We start from the raw sequence: 19,794 nt of genomic DNA, 5'->3' as shown, positions 1-19,794 counted from the left end.
ACATGTGAAACTCAGAATATCAGGAGGAAGGCAAGTTGGGACAAATTCCAAGTTTCAACCACCCCAGCCCGACTCAGTTTATGACTAACTTCACAAGAAGAGCAAGTAGGCCACAGCCTCAGCAAGAGTTGAATGGGAATAGCTTCTGTGCTGATGTAAACATCATGCCTTCATACCAGAAGGCCTACCCCATGGACCCAGGACAGCACTGAGCCAGGCCTCCAACCATAGCTGCAAGAGCAGGAAAGCCCAGAATGGAAATGTTCCTTGCTAGCTCTGGCAGCTGCTTCCACACATGGTTGCAGGGTATGGGTCAGCTGCCAGAAATAACCCTCCAGACTTTAACTTTGGTAACATAGGCCTTTGTCTTAGTATTTAATAAACCCAAGTAGCCTTTATAATTAGTCAGAAATGACACATATTTGAATCTGAGAGGCACAGACCAAAGCACAGTCTCCTACAAACCTAGCCTTTCATGCTTGTCTTGTTTGAGTTGCTTGATATTGAAAAATGCCAGCTCACACTGATGAACTAATACTTTGTGGCTACCTAACGGCTCATTTCGAAATCCTAAGATTAAGAGTTCTGAACACGAAAGGAGGGCTGTCTAGCAAGCTAGGGAAGGCTTCGAAGGAGAGTTGCATTACAGCTTGACTAGTACTTTCCCACCTACACACTTAAAAGGTTGTACTAAAATGTGACATTGAGAAACTGGAAGAGTGCCTTAATCCCATAATCCCTATTAATGCCCTTCTTTTTTTTTTCTTTTAAATTGAGGTATAGTTGATTTACAGTGTTGTGTTAGTTTCTGGTGTACAGCAAAGTGATTCAGTTATACATATATGTATATTCTTTTTCAGATTCTTTTCCATTGTAGGTTATTACAAGATATTGAATATAGTTCCCTGCGCTATACAGTAGGACCTTGTTTACTTTTTTTTTTTTTTTTTTTTTTGCGGTACGCGGGCCTCTCACTGCTGTGGCCTCTCCCGTTGCGGAGCACAGTCTCTGGACGCGCAGGCCCAGCGGCCATGGCTCACGGGCCCAGCCGCTCCACGGCATGTGGGATCCTCCCAGACCCGGGGCACAAACCCGTGTCCCCTGCATCGGCAGGCAGACTCTCAACCACTGCGCCACCAGGGAAGCACCCCCCCTATTTTATATATAGTAGTGTGTATCTGTTAATCCCAAGCTCCTAATTTGTCCCCTTCTCCGCCTTCCCCTTCGGTAACCGTAAGTTTGTTTTCTATGTCTGTGGGTCTGTTTCTGTTTTCTAAATAAGTTCATTTATATCATGTTTTTAGATTCCACATAGAAGTGATATCATATGATATTTGTCTTTCTCTGACTTGCTTCACTTTTTATGATCATCTCTAGGTCCATCCATGTTGCTGCAAATGGCATTATTTCATTCTTTTTTATGGCTGAGTACTAGTCCATTGTATATATGTACCACATCTTCTTCACCCATTCATCTGTTGATGGACACTTAAGTTGCTTCCATATCTTGGCTATTGTAAGTAGTGCTGCTATGAGCATTGGGGGGCACATTTCTTTTTGACTTAGAGTTTTTGTCTTTTCCAGATATATGGCCAGAAGTGGGATTGCTGGATCATATAGCAGCTTTATTTTTAGTTTTTTAGGGACCCCCATACTGTTCTCCATAGTGGCTGCACAATTTCCATTCCCACCAACAGTGTAGGAGGGTTCCTTTTTCTCCACACCCTCTCTAGCATTTATTATTTGTAGACTTTTTGATGATGGCCATTCTGACTGGTGTGACGTGATACCTCATTGTAGTTTTGATTTGCACTTCTCTAATAATTAGCAATGTTGAGCATCTTTTCATGTGCCTACTGGCCATCTATATGTCTTCTTTGGAGAGATGTCTATTTAGGTCTTCTGCCCATTTTTTGATTGGGTTCTTTGCTTTTTTTGATATTGAGCTATATAAGCTGTTTTTATATTTTGGAAATTAAGCCCTTGTCAGTTGCATCTTTTGCAAATATTTTCTCCCACTCTGGAGGTTGTCTTTTCATTTTGTTTATGGTTTCCTTTGCTGTGCAAAAGCTTTTGAGTTTATTTAGGTTGCATTTGTTTATTTTTGCTTTTATTTCCATTATTCTAGGAGACAGATCCAAAATAAATATTGCTGCGATTTATGTCAAAGAATGTTCTGCCTCTGTTCTCCTCTAGGAGTTTTATAGTATCCAGTCTTACATTTAGGTCTTTAATTCATTTTGAGTTTACTTTCGTATATGGTAGTAGAGAATGTTCTAATTTCATTCTTTTACATGGAGCTGTCCAGTTTTCCCAGCACCACTTATTGAAGAGACTGTCTTTTCTCCATTGTATATTCTTACCCGCTTTGTCGAAGATTAATTGACTGTAGGTATGGGTTTATTTCTGGGCTCTCTATTTCCTTCCATTGATCCATATGTCTATTTCTGTGCCAATACCATGCTGTTTTGATTACTGTAGCTTTGTAGTATTGTCTGAAGTCTGGGAGGGTTATGCCTCCAGCTTTGTTCTTCTTCCTCAGGATTGCTTTGGCAATTCTGGGTCTTTTGTGTTCCCAAAGTCCTTCTGGTAGGCAAACTTATTTTGGAAATTGTCATTTACCATATTCATTACATGATCTGCTCAAGCCTCAGATTAAGCAGACATTAGTTTCAGAATTAATTGTAATTTTTTTTGTTGTTTGTTTTTTTGGTAGAAAAAGTGCTGTTTCCTATAACCCCACATTATGGAGAATGGTTTGACAACAGAGTTCTCTCTTCCCTTAGACCTTACCAACTTTCCAGATAGAACCCCACCCTCACTCGCAAAGAACAGAAGCAAAGAAAATGTATCAGCATAAATAATTTATTGCGAACTCTCTAGTATCATACACGAGTGGGTTGACAATTCACTCAGAAGCATTTGGGACAGCAGGCCAGGAGGTAGGCAGTGTAATGAAAGTGTAGCATGTGAAGACAGGTTGCTGAGGGGCAGCCTTCCTGCCATAGCCTGCTGGTGACCAGTCTTGGCCCGCTAAGCTACCTGGGGCAGGAAGGAGCCGGGCCAGGCCAAGAGCCCTCAGTTCTCCTTTGGCCAGCCCAGCCCAGGTTTCCGGCCCTTCCCCCTGCTTCATCATTCATGTTCCTGTGGGGCTGAGGGAAGTGTTGGGAAGGTAAGGAGCTCTCTAGCTGCCAGGCTTGTGGGTGCTACCAGCTGAGCATGGGGTCCCCGGTCTAGTCCTTGGCTGGGCTTTCATTGCAGTATCTTCAGACAGGTCGGGATGAGGGATGGGGCTTTGCTCTTGGGGGGCTGCCCTCCCTCTGTGGCATCCAGGAGCTGCTGCAGGTAAGAGGAGGTGCCGAGCAGCACGTGGCCTGTGGCCTGCATGCTGAAGAGGGCCCAGCGGAGAGCTTCTCTGGGTGGGATGAGAAGGCACTAGGGTCAAAACACAAAGAAAGCCCCTTCCTCCTCCCCCTAAATGCCTGCTCCCCCATGCTGCGTTCATAACTTCATAAACTGTAGAGTGATGTGCAAACAGAACAGATGCTGCCCTCCCTCAGCAAATGGGACAAGGTCTACAGTGTTACCTGCAATCGTACCTTAACTGAGACGTCCACAACCTCCCTCTTCTCGTGCAAAATTCAAGCTCATTTAACATGGCCTTTTATTTTTCTAATGCTACTTTGGGCCAGCCAGGCTGATCTCTGTCACATGACTCTGCCCTTCACAACCTCTGTTCTAGACAGAAGTGTTTCCAAGTCATTTGTAGTCTAGCTAATTTTCAGAGTGCTGGACGTGAAGATCTCCATGTCTGGTGTTGCAGTGTACTGAGGACAGAACTCCAGTCAGACAGGCCTGAGTTCTAATTCAGTTTCATTAGCTGTGGCAACCTTGGCAAACTTCTATAGCTCTGAGCTTCGGCACCCTCATCTGTAAAGTGAGATCATACCATTTTGATCCCACACAGGGTTAGGAGGATGAAATAACATAAATCACTTAACACAGGACCTGATGTATAGAAGAGAAGGGGAAACGTAGCGTGAAGACTAGCTGGTTGAATGTTTGACTACTTTAACCAAATTCTTATCCAGATCTGTTTGAAAAAGATAGGTGAGGGTCACTAGGGGTGTCTAGTCCTAGGAGGGATCGGGGAGAAGAAAACAAAAGGAAAATCAATTCTTTCTGGCTGATATTAAAACTTGTCTTCTATTAACCTTCATTCAGTAAATGAACTTATGTTATGGCTGAGGTGGAGGGGGACAGGAAGACAATTAGAATCATAAACGTCTGTACATGAAAATACTTAAAAAATTTAAAGGTGAAGCCTGAGAAGTATACCCATTTCTCAAACTAGAGAACTGAGGCTTCAAACCAGCTGTCTGGACATAAATAGGAATGAAATTCTGACACATGCTACAATATGGATGAACTTTGAAAACATTATGCTAAGTAAAATAAGCCCGACACAAAAGGGCAAGTATTGTATGATTATACTTACATGAGTTACCTAGAATAGGAAAATTAATGGAGACAGGAAGTAGGACAGAGGTTAGCAGGGCTGGGGGAAGGGGGTGTGGAGAGTTAGTGTTTAATGGGTACAGAGTTACAGTTTGGGATGATGAAAAAGTTCTGGAAATAGATGCACAAGTAACTGTTGCACAACACTGTGAATGTACTTAACGTCACTGAATTTTATACTTTAAAAAAAAGTGGTTAAAATGGTAAATTTTATGGTATGTGTATTTTACCACCATTAAAGAAAAAACACTTGCTGACGCCACTAAGTCATTCCACTGATTCCAGCTTGCTGTTGTTTTTTGTTTTTCTTTTGGGACCAATATGCCTACTGTGTTTAGGTCTCAGGGTCACACTCCCCCTAGACGGACTGAGTTTAAAGGCTGAAACTTCTTGCTCTAGATTTTGCAATCTGCAAACTGCTGGCAGCAAGCCCAGATCAAGAGGGGTATATGATCTGGTATAAGAGGAAAAGGGAACTTCTTGCCATAGAACGAGGCTCAAGCCTGCCACTGAGTGTTGTCTGTGACAGGCAGAACCACGCGGCCTCAGGTCCCTCATCTGCAGACTGGGAATGCAGAGAATAAACTCGGAAAGCCAAGAAGGTCTGGTATGCTCTAGCTACATACGTTCTGGCAGAACTCTGGAAGGAGTAGAATGTCTCAGAAACCTCTGAGAATGAGGATCATATGTATCTTCATTCATTGTACAATTATTTGAATTATTGCTACGTACCAGCATTCACCAAGGTATTGGAGGCAACAGCAATTCTTGCCCTCATGGAGCTTGTTCTGACATCTTATTTATCTCTGTGTCTCTAGCTCATAGCATAGGGCCAGGACACAGAGAGTGCTCAGAAAACACTAAATGAAGCAACTGGGGAGGAGTAGCATCTGTCAGAAGTAACTGGCAAGAGGTCAGCTTTGTGGTTTTCGACTACTTGGATGTCTCTGCCTCAGTGGCTACATCTGCCTAATGAGGTAAGAATTCTCTAGAGCACTACTGGAATAGCTGAATTTGGAAACCACTACCATAACAGTACTTGTCTTATGATTAAACATATTCCCATGCTTCCTGTGTTACTTGGTTAGACTTTCAAAAGTAAAGTAAAAAGTTTCTTTGAAAGTTCATTAGATGATACAAATGACTATTGTCCACAGACATACAAATTAATTCCGTTCTATGGAAGGACAGTTATTTCATCCCTCCCACCCCCATGGAAAAATCCAATTTTGTATTTATAAATAGCTCAGCATTCTTGTTGGATCTATATATGGGTGGGATTTTGAACTGATTGTAACTTCTTGCTGGTTCTCTCACTAGTTGAGTTCAATAAAATTTCTGACACATGTTCATTTTTCAAAAGATTAGAAGACTACTTAGGAAAACTTACTACTTTAGGTGAAAAATAATTTGTTGTTATAGTGGAAGGTAATTAGAAAAGCTAAATGTATCCAGGTTCCACCAGCAGGAGTATATGTATCCCTTTGGCATATACTACAATAAACTAAAACACGAATTCAGCCATAAAGTCCTAGACAAATGCTAATTGTCATACTTTGTCAGCATCAACACCAGGCCCAGGCTCCGAGAAGCCTGAGGTGCATGGGAGAAGATAGCGCCTCTCCCATTGCAGTGTACCCAGCCTGTCCCCAGCTAACCCCAATTCACTCACTTCATGACGCGCCTGGCGCCGTAGCAGCGCAGATCATAGGAAAGGGAGTATGTGCCATAGAGAGTCGCCTTCACGTTCAGGCAACCAATGAAGTCCTGTGGGTTCACCTTGTACAGGTCGAAGGTTACTTGGGCCACATCAATCTTCTTGGCAGGCTTACGGGAGAGGGAGAGTTGGTACCTAGTGCCCTGCATCAAGACAAGCGTGTGGTTGGCACCCCTCAAGGATTTCTTCTAAGCTCCCAGTACTCTCCCTGACAGGTGGGACGTCACCTGCTCTGATGGGGGCTGCCATTTCTGCCCCTTATGGAGGACCATGAGCACGGTGTCATCTGTCAGGGATTGGAAATACTCTTCTGTCTCTACAGTTGTGCCATCTTCCTCCAGCACCAGGAAGAAAGGCTTGTCTGCCAGCATCAGGGTATCCTGGACCTGGAGAATAAGGTAAGTGATGCTTCTGCCATCACATGTAGCCACAGAGCTGGTATGGGGAAGACCCACATCACACACCTCAGCTGGCACACCTCAGACACACGCGAGTGGGCCGGGACTTATAGGATGGGACTGGAACCCAGGGCTCTTGCTGTGGGATCACCATCCAAAGAACCTATATTATGGTATCCCTTGGTATCTGACTTCATGGTTAATATTCTAGAATAGTGCTGTCCAATAAAAATATAATGGGAGGGACTTCCCTGGTGGTCCAGTGGTAAAGAATCTGCCTTGCAATGCAGGGGAAGCAGGTTCGATCCCTGGTCAGGGAACTAAGATCCCACATGCCACGGGGCAACTAAGCCGGCGTGCCACAACTACTGAGCTTGTGCACCTCAACTAGAGCCCGCGTGCTGCATACTGTAGAGCCCACACACCCTGGAGCCCGCACGCCACAACTAGATAAGAGAAAACCCGCATGCCACAACTAGAGAGAAGCCCACGCACCATGACGAAAGATCCTTTATGCCTCAACGAAGATCCCATGGGCCACAACTAAGACCCGACACAGCCAAAATAAATGCATAAATAAAAATAAAAAATAAATAAATCTTAAAAAATTATAACAGGAGTCACACATGTAACTTTTAATTGTGATATAATTTGCATGCCATAAAATTCACTCTTTTAAAGTCTACAATCCAGTGGTTTTTAGCATATTCACAAAGCTGTGCAACTACCACCACTGTATAATTTGAAAACATTTTCAACCCCATTTTTACCCCAAAGAGAAACCTAGCCCCATTAGCTGTCACTCCTCATTTCCTAGCCCTTGGCAACCTCTCCTCTTCTGTCCATCTCTGTGGATCTGTCTATGCTGGACATTTCATATAAGTGGAATCATACAATGTGTGGTCTTTTTAGACTGGCTTCTTTCACGTAACATGTTTTCAAGGTTCTTCTATGTTGCAGCATGATTCTTTACTTTTTTATGGCTGAATAATATTCTACTGTGGTAGAATTTTAAATTCTACCACATTTTAAATCCATTCTTCAATTGATGGACATGTGGGTTGTTTCTATTTTTTGAGTATTATGAATAATGCTGCTATGCACATTCATGTACAAATTTTTGTGTGACATGTCTTTTCAATTTTCCTGGCTATATACCTAGGATTGGAATTGCTGAGTCATATAATAACGCTGTTTACTCTTCTTAAGGAAATACCAAACTGTTTTCTGAAGCTGTTGCATGATTTTACATTCCCAACAGCAATTTCTCCACATCCTCACCAACACTTGTTTTAGTCTGTCTTTTATTTTAGCCATTCTAGCGGTATGAAGTGTTTTTGATTTGCATTTCCCTAATGACTAAGGGTGGTGAGCATCTTTTCATGTGTTATCAGCCATTTGTACGTCTTCTTTGGAGAAATATCTACTCAGATTCTTTGCCCATTTTCAAAAGGATCATCTTTTTACTGAGTTTTAAGAGTTCTTTATATATTCTTGATACTAGACCCTTATCAGATATGTGATTTGCAAATATTTTCTCCCATTCTGTGGGTTATCTTTTCATTTTTTTTGATCGTGTCCCTTGATGCACAGAAGTTTTTAATGTTGATAAAGTCCAACTTTTTTCCCTTTGGTTACTTGTGCTGTGGTGCCATATCTAAGAAACCAAGGTTATAAACACTTATACCTCTGTTTTCTTCTAAGAGTTTTATAGTTTTAGCTCTACATTTAGGTCTTTGATCTACTTTGAATTAATTTTATATGTAGTATGAGGGAGTGATCCAACTTCATTCTTTTGCATTTGGATAGCCCATTGTCTCAGGAATATTTGTTGAAAAGACTATTCTTTCTCCATTGAATAGTCTTGGCATCCTGTTAAAAATCAATTGACCACAGATACGTGGATTTATTTTTGGACTCTCAGTTCTATTCAGTTGATTTGTATGTATTATGGGCTGAATGGTATCCCCCCCAAATTCATATGTTGAAGTCCTAATCCCAGTACCTCAGAGTGTGACTATATTTGGAGATAGAGTCTTTAAAAAAGTAATTACATTAAAATTAGGGCATTAGAGTGGGCCATAATCCACTATGACTTGTAAGAAGGAAAGGTGTCTTTATAAGAAGGAAGGATTAGGACAAGTTACTCCCAAGGAAGTGTAGGGGGAGCGTGGAAATGGGGAAGGGTGTCATTCTTGCCCAATGTTACTACCACCCACAAGAGCTGCGTGTCCTTGGTTTCTTCTCTGAAAGCTTACCTGATCAATAGTTTTTACTTTTTTTTTTTTTTGACTGTGCCGAGGGACACGCGGGACCTTAGTTCCCTAACCAGGGATTGAACCTGTGCCTCCTGCATTGGAGCAGGAAGTCTTAACCACTGGACCACCAGGGAAGTCCCATCTAATCAATAGTTTGAAGAAAATCTTCCACAGCTGTTAACAAAGCTTTGCATGGAAGGCCAATGTAGGAGACAGATTGAAGACTTGCCCTGCATGAAGGTAAGGGAAGGAGATAGGGAAGGGAATCTCTAAAATCTTACTCAATACTCCAACTTCTGGGCAATTCTACAAGTTTAAGTACTACTGGAAAAGGAAACCTAAGTGTCCCTCCAGTAAGAAAAATAGACTCCAAAAATACCACTGACCTATTGTTAGTATCAGATGGTAATGTACTGCCCTCCCCCTGTCAACAGACAGACAGGATTCCAGGTGGGCACTACAAGCCCACTGGAGCTGCCATTAGAAAGGAAATCTTTTCACCATCTAAGCCATGAACTCCATCCCTGCTGAACTCCTAGCTCATGATACGGAGGCAGCTGTTGGGGCCAGCTCCCTGCCAAGGTCCCCGTGGTGGGCTGTGCAGAGGCAGGCCCATTCCTACCTTGAGGCGGAGGTCCTCAAGGCTGTGTGTCATGATGCCCTTCCGCACACTCCGGTCAGCATTGCTTACTCTGCAGGGCCGGGCCCTGGGGGCCTCCGGGCTGGGCTGTGACAGCAGCTTCTGGGTCACCACCGAGGTGCTGACTGCCACGTACCTGGAGGCCATATGGAGCATCAGAATGAGCTGTCTGACGCCTCCCAGCCCTCAACGCACAGCAGGGTAACTTACCTCCCAATCCTCTAGGCTGAGCTCATCCTATTCCTCCTCCCCTACCACCCACCAAACCTGCTCTAGAGAGTCTTCCTCAAAAGCCTGCTGGATTGGTGCATCTTTTTTTTTTTTTTTAATTATTTATTTATTTTGGCTGTGCCAGGTCTTAGTTGCGGCACACGGGATCTTCGTAGTGGCATGCGGGATCTTTAGTTGCAGCATGCGGACTTCTTAGTTTGGGCATGTATGTGGCATCTAGTTCCCCGACCGGGTATCGAACCCATGCCCCCTGCATCGGGAGTGCGGAGTGTTACCCACTGGGCCACCAGGGAAGTCCCTGGATCAGTGCATCTTAAACTTTAGTGGACACGTCACTCCCCTGGTGATCTTGTTAAAATGCAGGTTCTGATTCAGTAGGTCTGGGTAGGTTCTGAGATTTTATGTATGTAATGAGTTCCCAAGTGATATTGACACTGCTGGGTTTCAGACCATGACAAGTAGCCAGTCATAGAAGACTACCCCACATTTGCCCAATTACCACTTTCCTCTCTTAGCCTCATTCTTCTCACCTGTAATGTGAGACGAAGTGGCAAAGCTGAGGTCAATATAAGACAGTTTTGAACTCAGATACACGATGTAGAACAAAAGGTGTGCAGTGAACCTAGATTTTGGAGTCAAGCAGACCCAAGTTCGAATCCTGACTCCACTACCCATTTGCTAGGTGACTGAGAGAGCCCACCCTGTGCCTCGGTTTCCCCATCTGTTAATTTGGCATAATAATCCCCACTTCCCAAAGTTGTGGTGAGGTTTAAATGAGATCAATAATGAAAGCATCAAGCAGTATCTACCTCTTTCTACTCAATGTGTGATATGGGGGACTGTGGGGGGAGAGACAGCAGCATTAATGTCTCCTGGGGGCTTGTGGGAGGGGCAAATCTTGGGTCCCACTCCAGACCTCCTGAATCAGCACCTGCATTTGAATAAGACACCCAGGTGACTTACGTGCCCATCGAAGTTCAAGAAGGTCTGCCCACAGCTCACAGTAGCTCCCCTTCCCTTCCATGCTTGGCTCTCCTCACCTGGAGAGGGACCTGGGGTAGAGAAGGCTGAGGGACTTCGTGGCGTATCCCATCCTCGTCAGCTGGACAGTGTTGGGCCTGGGAAGGAAGCAGAGACAGCTCTTTAGGTGGGGATGGGAGGGTTCCCTCTCTCTTGTCTTTTGACACAGAGCAACCCCACCTCCATCCAGCAAGCCTCTGCTCTGGTCTCCCCTAGCAACTCACACACACACCTCCCCCAGCCCTTCCCCTGTCCCACCCATGTACGCCACCGTGAGCAAACTGGAGACCCCCTTAGTGCCCAGGCTCAGCCCCCCTCAGCAGCCGCTCCTCCCTCCCCGGCACCACTCACTCCATGTTTCTCTGACCCTGGCTCTGGTCACACTGATCAGGGTTCACAAGTCGGGACTGAAGAGGCCCTGCCTGGTTAGTTCCTGTCCCTGGGGGCAAAGTCCACTTTACGCTGGCAGGAGGCGAGTCACACCACCTTGCACTGCTGGGGACCTTCCCTCACCTGTTGTTCAGAGACCTCCCAGGCCAGGCAACCCAGTCTAAGCCTGCTCTCTCCAGTGAGTCCTTGAGCAATCCGAACCCCTCCTGAGGGTTCCTGCTGGCCAGAGACTTTCTACCACGATGGAACTGTTCTACATCCTTTCTCTCCAATACTGGAGCTGCTAGCCCCACATGGCGACTGAGCCCTTGAAGTGTGGCCGTACAACTGAGGAGCTGGATTTTTATTTTTATTGAATGTTAACTAACTTAAATGTACACAGCCACTGTGGCTCAAGGCTGCTGGCCGCCATTCTGGGCACTAGCCGACGGCCCTGGGCTGACCTGCCAGCCCTTCTCTCCTGAGCCTGCTCGATCTAGCTCCTGCAGGCTCCAAGCCCTCCTGCAGGCAGTTCCTCCACCTGTAATGCCTCCCTTGGCCCAGGGCTAAACGTTTGCAGCCCTGAAGCCTGAGTTTCACTGTTTTCCATATCTCGGAAAGCCTTCTTAGATGGCTCACAGAATTTCCCCTTCATCCTTGCCCTTCGTTCTTCCTAGCCAAGTGGGCCTCAGTATCTGCTTTCTGCCATAGCAGCCCCGCTCCTTGGGTGCCTCGCCCTGAGACGTTCTCCCTTTCCCAGCCCCCCTGCAGACAGGGCCTGCCTCAGAGCCAGGGGCTCAAGGAGTGCATGGAATGCAGCCCCCTCCCCAGTCTTTCCTTCTGACAATGCAGGGGACGCCCCAGGCCAGCCTGTCTGAGAAAGCCCTCTCCCCCACTTAGCACTACCCACATCAGCTTGCTTCAGCCTCCCTCCTCACTCCCAATCACAAAACTCCACCCAGCCCCACCTCACCGGTTCTCTAGGAGCCAGAACCAAACCAAAACAAAAAACCCAGAGTAAGAAACTCCTTACCTCCCACTTCCCAGCCTCCTAACCTTCCAATACTGCCCTTCTCAGCCCAGCCCTCCCTCCATTTTATTTCCAGCTCCCAGGGCAGCCCCTCCCCTGGCCTCCAGCCCCAGCTGGAAAAGAGCACAGGCACTGAGTGTGCAGCTCTCACCCTTGGGATGTCAAGCCAGCCTCCCTTCCAGAAAAAGCCAGAAAGGAGGGGTGGAGGCATGTTTCGAAAGATTTGGGGCAGGGTATGGCCCAGGACATGGTATTGGGCACACAGGGCACAGGAAACAGGCAGGTGTGCATGGTGGTCCCAGCTCTACCCATGTTAGCTGTTGGAGTGTAGACAAGTTCCCTTAACCTCCTGAGCCCCAGTTTCGCTCACCTCTTCAACAGAGATAATGATTCCTGTCTTAATGATCCTGACCGAGGTAAGGATTTGTAATAATGAAAGTAAAGGGCTTTGCAACAGAGATACTTAATAGATAGAAACAAATATTGGTGTTATTGATAATATAATTACTTAATAATAGCAGATAATTTAATAATAATAATAAAGACTAGCTGAAATGTGTAGTGGTTAAGAGTGTAAGATCTATGACCCAGAAGTTCTACATATACCTAATATTTGGAGTTATATATATATCTCCAAGGGAAATGAAAATCTATGCCCACACAAAAACTCGTACACGAGAAAGTTCATAGTGTTATTCATAACAGGCAAAATGTAGAAACAACCCAAATGTTCGTCAATTGATGAATGGATAAAAAACAGTGGTATATCCATAAATGGAATATTATTTGTCAGTCAAAAGGATATATGCTACTACAGTACATGGACAAACGTTGAAAACATTATGCAAAGTGAAATCACAAGGGATTTATTATGCAAAGCCAGTCACAAGAGATCACATACATACTTGTATCATTCCACTTGTATGAAATGTCTGGAATAGACAAAACTATAAAGACAAAAAATTAATTAGTGGTTGTTTAGAGGGTCTGGGGAGTGGAAGGGGAATGGGAACTGCTAGTGGGCATGGGGTTTCTTTCAGGGGAGCCAAAAAGAAGTTCTAATCTAGTAATCTGAACACAATCTACTTTGATGATTGTGCTAAATCTATTTGGAGGTTGTACAACCCTGCAAATATACTAAAACCATCGGATTGTACACCTAAGTGTGTATGGTATATGGATTAGATCTCCATAAAGCTGTTTTAAAAAAAAGAGTTCAACCTCACCTTTCTTTTAGAGTTGGGTTTTTCACACTAGTGCATCAGAATCACATGGAAGACTTGTGATTGCTGGGCTCCACCGCAGAGTTTCTGACTCAGTATGTCTGGGGTGGGGCCTAAGAAAGTGTATTTCTAAGAGTTTCCGAGGTGATGCTGACACTGTGGTTACGTAGGGACCCTATTTTGAAAACCAGCAGTCTAGCACTAGCTGTGTGATGTAACTCATCTAAGCTTCAGTTGGATCTAACAAATGGGGATTAAAAATGGTTCCTACCCCACTGGGTTGTCATGCAGATTAAATGAGATAATCGTGAAAAGTACTTGATGTAAAGTTTAGTGCACCCTTCAGGCTCAATAAATAGCTATAATCATCATCATCATCATCATCCTATTACTTATATCTAAATCCTTCCCCATAAAAGCTTTCAGGCAACCATCATTCACTCACTCAACAAATACCTATTAGGTACTTACCTTGTGCCAGCCCTCCTAGGGTCTGAGAATACAGCAGGAAACAACACAGCCTTGTCCCACACTTCAAGGAGCTGACATTCCTGGAGGAAGGGGGAACTCAGACCATGAACAAATAGGCAAATAATCAAGATAATTTCAGATAATGATGTTCTGGGAAGAAAACAACACAAGGTGATATGATAGCAAATGGCTGGAGAGCTAGATTGGCCTGTAGGCTTAAGAAAGGCCTCAGGGCTTCCCTGGTGGCGCAGTGGTTAAGAATCTGCCTGCCAGCGAAGGGGACACGGGTTCGAGCCCTGGTCCGGGAAGATCCCACATGCCGTGGAGCAGCTAAGCCCGCGAGCCACAACTACTGAAGCCTGCGCACCTAGAGCCCATGCTCCGCAACGAGAAAAGCCAGCGCAGTGAGAAGCCTGCACACCGCAACAAAGAGTAGCCCCCGCTCACCGCAACTAGAGAAAGCCCGCACACAGCAACAAAGACCCAAAGCAGCCAAAAATAAATAAATAAATAAATAAATAAATAAACTTAAAAAAAGAAAGAAAGGCCTCAGAGGTGAGCTTTCAGCTAAATCCTGACTGATGAGAAGTCAGTCTTTTCAAGACCTGGAGTGTCTTGATCTGTTTGGGCTGCTATACAGAATACCATAAACTGGTGGCTAATAAGAAACTTATTTCTCATAGTTCTGGAGGCTGACAAGTCCAAGATCAAGGTGCTGGTAGTTCTGGTCTCTAGTGAAGACCGTCTTCCTGGTTCACAGAGAGCTGTCCTCTCTCTGTGTCCTCACCTGGTAGAAGGAGCAAGGGAGTCTCTTTGATAAGTACACTAATCCCACCACCCCCAAATTCCACCTCCAAATACCATCACATTGGGGATTAGGTTTCAACATACAAATGGAGGCAAGGGTGGGTGACACAAACATTCAGTCTATAGTGTTCCACCCGGGACTGGAATCGTCTTTTGAAGTCCTGGAGGTGGGCTGGGGGCATTCAAGGCAAAGGAAACATCAGTGCAAAGGATTTGAGAAGAGAATGAGCAGGGTGAGGAGACAGGAACACAAATCACTAAACTTCAAGACAGACCAAGAGCCAGAAGAGAAGTACCAACACTTCAGGGAGGAAATTCTTGGGAAAGGGTTGGGCCCCCTCCCTTGGACATTCATGCCTCAAATATTTATTGAACATCCAACATGTGCCTAGTGTCTCATGATAAGCCAATGGATGACTCAGAAGTAGTCTGACTCAGAAGCCCTGATGAACATCATGGAAATCACACACAGAAAAGAAAAAGATAAGCACAAGCTAAAGCCAGAGAGTGTCTGTGGGGTTGGAGGAATGCTTGGTGAACCTGAGGATTCTTCACAGTGCTTAGGAGAAGAGGATGGTTTTGGCTCATTCATAAGTTATGTATTCAGCAAGCATTTCTTTTTTACTTACTTATTTATTTATTTATTTATGGCTGCGTTGGGTCTTCGTTGCTGTGCACGTGCTTTCTCTAGTTGCGGCGAGCAGGGGCTACTCTTCGTTGCGGTGCACGGATTTCTCATTGCGGTGGCTTCTCATGTTGTGGAGCACGGGCTCTAGGCACGCGGGCTTAGTAGTTGTGGCACACAGACTCAGTAGTTGTGGCTCACGGGCTCTAGAGCGCAGGTTCCGTAGTTGTGGCGCACGCGCTTATTTGCTCCACAGCATGTGGGGTCTTCCCGGACCAGGGATCGAACCCGTGTCACCTGCAGGCGGATTCTTAACCACTGCGCCACCAGAGAAGTCCTGATGACTCGGTTCTTATCCCTCTCTTTGAGGCGCTCACCTCTAGTCTGGGAGGCAGATGTCAGCGTGGTTCCCAAAGGCTGAAATGCATAAAATCATTTGAGCATCTTGGAATAGAGAAGGACTCTAGTTATGAAGCAAAATTGAGAAGCCAAAAAAGAAAAGACTATATATTCAACCTTATGAAAAAACTATTCTGCATGTTAAAATTGTGACACCATGAGTAAAGTCAAAAGACATACAATAAATAGGAAAAATATATGGCAACTAAAATTATAGACAAGAGGTCATCTCTCTCTCTCTCTCTCTGCCATGTGTATATAAATTAACAAGACCAACAATGCAGTAGAAAAATAGACAAAGGATATGAACACAGTTCAGGGAAATGAAATACAAATGACTCAAACATAAAAAGATACTTGTTTTTTCAGATAACAACTTTGAAATTCTTGTTTTATGTATTTTTTTTATTGTGGTAAAGTGTACATAACATAAAATTAACGATTTTTAAGTATACAGTTCAGTGGCATGAAGTATATTCATACGGTTGCACAACCATCATCACCACGTTCCTTGGCAACCACTACTCTGCTTTCTGCCTCTGCCTAATTTCTTTTTCTTTCATGGCCTTGACGTTTCTTAAAAGTATAGTCCAGTTATTTTGTAGACTGTCCCTCAATTTGAGTTTGTCACCTCTTCATGATTAGATTCAGGTTAAGTATTTTGGGCAAGAATATCACCTCAGTGATGCTGTGTCCTCAAGATTAGCAGGAGGCATAAGGAGTCAGTTTGTCTCACTCCTGGGCAAGTTAACTTGATTACTTAGTTAAGGGGGTGAGTGCCAGGTTTCTCCACTGTAAAGTTACCGTTTCTTCTTGCAAAGATTAATCTGTGGGGAGATATTTTGAGACTTTGAGTGTGAAAGATGCACGCTCTTGGGAAAGTCACAGATCCCTTCCAGGCATCAGTTTCTCCATCTGTGAAGTGGGAACAGAGACGTCTTAAAATCGAATTAGAGTTAAAGAAAGTGTAAGTGCTCGAGAGGCTGGAGTATCAGCTCCCGACCTTGGCAAAAAGAAACACGCGCTAGGGTTTAATTTTCTGCGCGCTCCAAATGCCGGGGAGACAGGGACAGGGCGGGGCCTGGAAGAAAAGCGTGTGCGTATGTGTGCGCGTGCGCAGGGACGTGACTACAGAGTCGGTCCTCCGGAGACAGAGAGGCCGGAAGTTGTCCTCACAGAACCGCTCGGCTGTTGGGTGGGCGGAGCTGAGGCGGCGCGCTTAGGGTTGGCAGGCATGTTGGCGCTCTAGTCGCTGCAGCTGGTCGGCGTGAGGGGCTCCAGGGCTCTGGGCAGGGAAGATGGCGTCTCGGGCAGGCCCGCGAGCGGCCGGCACCGACGGCAGCGACTTTCAGCACCGGGAGCGCGTCGCCACGCACTACCAGATGAGGTATGAAGTGAGGCGAGGAGCTCGCAGGGCCTGGGACGCGACGCCGGCCCGGCCTCAGGGTCTTGCTCCCCAGCCCGCTCACGCGCACCTGCCAAGTCCCCTCCTCCTGCGACGGCCCGGGGCCGGCCCCCAATCCCGGGAAGCCCCGTCGCTCCTGTGAGTTCCACCCATTGATCCCGCTGTGCCTTGAGGGGTCCGGCCCCGCTTGGGCTCCGGTGTCTCGGCGATGCTGGCCCCTCTGTCTGATCTCGGGAACCTGATTTCTAATTGAGCCTCAGTGTGCTTATCTGGCAAGGGAAAATTAATCTACCTTTTCGGTCTTGGTGATGAATTAGTGAGCCAATAATCGCATAAAGAGCGTAGCATAAGATCTAGCACATAAGTCTGTCCAGTACGCGGTAGCTGTTATATTCTGGGTTGTTTTGGGGATTTGGACCTTGAAGTCCGGACTTACTCTGCCTCAAATGAGTTTTATGAAACCCCCCACGTAAGGGATATTTCTACATTCGTTTATTCGTTCAACAAATATTTATTGAGCTTCTACCCATCAGGCATTGTGCTAGGCCCTGAGGATAGAATAGCGAAAGCAGCCCTGGTCTTTGTATTCATGTTATACCTTCAATAAAAAAGTCTATCGACAAACAAAACTGGTCCCTGCCTTCATGGAGCTTGAAGTCTACAAGTGACTGATTCCCCTCCCGCCCCACCTTTCTGTGCTTTCTATAATGAATATTTTTAAAAATAAAAATTTTTTAGAGATTTTCTTTACTTAAATCCATTGAAGTTTCCCTGAATCTTTTCCACGTCCTTTTCTCCACAGTTTTAAAGAATGACAAGCTCTTTGAAACCTCACTTTATTCTTATCCTTAGACCCTTGTCTAAAGGGCACCTCACAACTCAAGCCAGTGTTTTCATGCCTGTCTAGAGCAGAAACTCTGCTCTATGAAGGTGTGAAGGGGATACATTTAGGACCTGAGAGAATTCAAAGAATAGGAGAAAATATCCTTACTTTAGATGAAAAATGTACTCTAGCTGGAGAAGTACGGGCAGCCTGCGTTGGTTTCCTTGCTGCCAATACCTCCTTCCATAGGCGATCCTCCTATACCACAGTCAGAGTTCTCTTTCATTTTTTTTTTTGGCCATGCCATGGGGCTTGCAGGACCTTAGTTGCCCGACCAGGGATTGAACCTGTGGCCTTGGCAGTGAAAAGCCAGATTTCTAACCACTGGACCGCCAGGGAATTCCCCAGAGTTCTCTTTGTAAACACAGCCCTGAGTTACTCTTCTGTCTTTAAAGTGACTCAGTGATAGTCTTTGCAACTTCATATCCTGCCACTCCCCTCTCCACCACATTGTCGTCCTTCCACACCCAACCATTTGCTCTCCTGGAACACAAATGCTTATGCCTTTTTGCCTGCATGCTGTTACCTCTGCTTGGAATGTCCATCTCCACCCACGTCTCAGAGCCTAGCTCAGATAACACCCTTGTCCAGACAGCCTTCTCAGTCAACTCATCTCAATCAGAATTCATTACTCCTTCCTGTGATTCCATATATTTTGCAACATAGATTTACTAGAGTTTTTCCAGTTTGTTTTCTAATTGCTTTTTTCTTCCTGTGTCCCTTGTTCCCAGCCTCCAGGCAGGAACTATACCTTATTCACGTCTGTTTCCCAGTGTCCAGTATAGTTGCCTGACATAGAGTTGGTGGTCAGAAAATTTTGAATGAAAGGTACTTCTCCCTCTGCTCTGCCCCACAGTGTGACCCTCAAGTATGAAATCAAGAAGCTGATCTACGTGCATCTGGTCATATGGCTGCTGCTGGTTGCCAAGATGAGCGTGGGGCACCTGAGGCTCTTGTCGCATGATCAGGTGGCCATGCCCTATCAGTGGGAGTACCCCTATTTGCTGAGCATTGTGCCCTCCCTCTTGGGCCTCCTCTCCTTCCCCCGCAACAACATTAGCTACCTGGTGCTCTCCATGATCAGCATGGGGCTCTTTTCCATCGCTCCCCTCATGTATGGCAGCATGGAGATGTTCCCTGCTGCACAGCAGCTCTACCGCCATGGCAAGGCCTACCGCTTCCTCTTTGGTTTTTCTGCCGTCTCTGTCATGTATCTGGTGTTGGTGCTGGTGGTCCAAGTGCACGCCTGGCAGTTATACTACAGCAAGAAGCTCCTAGACTCTTGGTTCACCAGCACACAGGAGAAGAAGCGTAAATGAAGCCTGCTTGATGAACTACTGTGTGAGGTGAAGCCTGGGCCTCCCATCCAGTGGAGTGAGAGGGTAGAGGAGCTGTTCTAAAACCTCCTTCGGTGATTTTGGCGGCTGCGATGTTGGCAACTAGTGCAAACTAGGTCCAAGTTCTGCAAAGCCCCTTCTGTTGCCATCAGCTGGTAGCAAAACTATATTTAATTTACTCCTGGTTGGTGGAACTGGGTGATCAGCAGCTGTGAAACAAATTTCAGCTGGTTGAAGTTGAGATCCTTCTGAGTTTTTCATCCTTGCCTCTTTCTCTCCGGTTCCATCCATCACCCCTTAGCCACCGAGACTGGAGGAGATAGGGAATAAATCACATTCTCCTTCAATCTATGAGTCATGGGGCAGGAAACATTTGAGAGGCTGCTCCCCTTGCAGGCTGTGGTCTCTACTGTGAAGCGTTTTAATTAAAAAGAACCTCAATAAAGTTACAACTGCCTTGTCC

At 45.5% G+C, this 19,794-nt stretch overlaps 2 protein-coding genes across 3 annotated transcripts; one reads left to right on the top strand and one right to left on the bottom strand.

Annotated features, from left to right (window-relative positions):
- Nucleotides 1-2,849: 2,849 nt before the first annotated feature.
- Nucleotides 2,850-11,398, bottom strand: CIDEC (cell death inducing DFFA like effector c). 2 transcript variants are annotated; one of them, XM_065884900.1, is made up of 6 exons: nt 11,134-11,398; nt 10,803-10,880; nt 9,514-9,667; nt 6,463-6,621; nt 6,191-6,378; nt 3,143-3,415 (listed from the first exon to the last, which is right to left on the bottom strand). In XM_065884900.1, the coding sequence occupies exons 1-6, from the start codon at nt 11,136-11,138 to the stop codon at nt 3,253-3,255; spliced, it is 747 nt and encodes a 248-aa protein (XP_065740972.1). In that variant the 5' UTR covers nt 11,139-11,398; the 3' UTR covers nt 3,143-3,252. The 2 variants fall into 2 exon arrangements, with proteins under 2 accessions (XP_065740973.1, XP_065740972.1); XM_065884901.1 differs by lacking the exon at nt 11,134-11,398 and having other exon boundaries at nt 2,850-3,415; nt 10,726-10,882.
- Nucleotides 11,399-16,855: 5,457 nt separating this feature from the next.
- JAGN1 (jagunal homolog 1) lies at nt 16,856-19,794 on the top strand. The gene is made up of 2 exons (XM_065885831.1): nt 16,856-17,093; nt 18,851-19,794. The coding sequence occupies exons 1-2, from the start codon at nt 17,005-17,007 to the stop codon at nt 19,311-19,313; spliced, it is 552 nt and encodes a 183-aa protein (XP_065741903.1). The 5' UTR covers nt 16,856-17,004; the 3' UTR covers nt 19,314-19,794.

This window comes from Phocoena phocoena, chromosome 10, assembly GCF_963924675.1.
Source record: "Phocoena phocoena chromosome 10, mPhoPho1.1, whole genome shotgun sequence".
NCBI lineage: Eukaryota > Metazoa > Chordata > Mammalia > Artiodactyla > Phocoenidae > Phocoena > Phocoena phocoena.
Note: the sequence above shows the minus strand (reverse complement) of the source record. Positions and strands in the feature narration are given on the sequence as shown.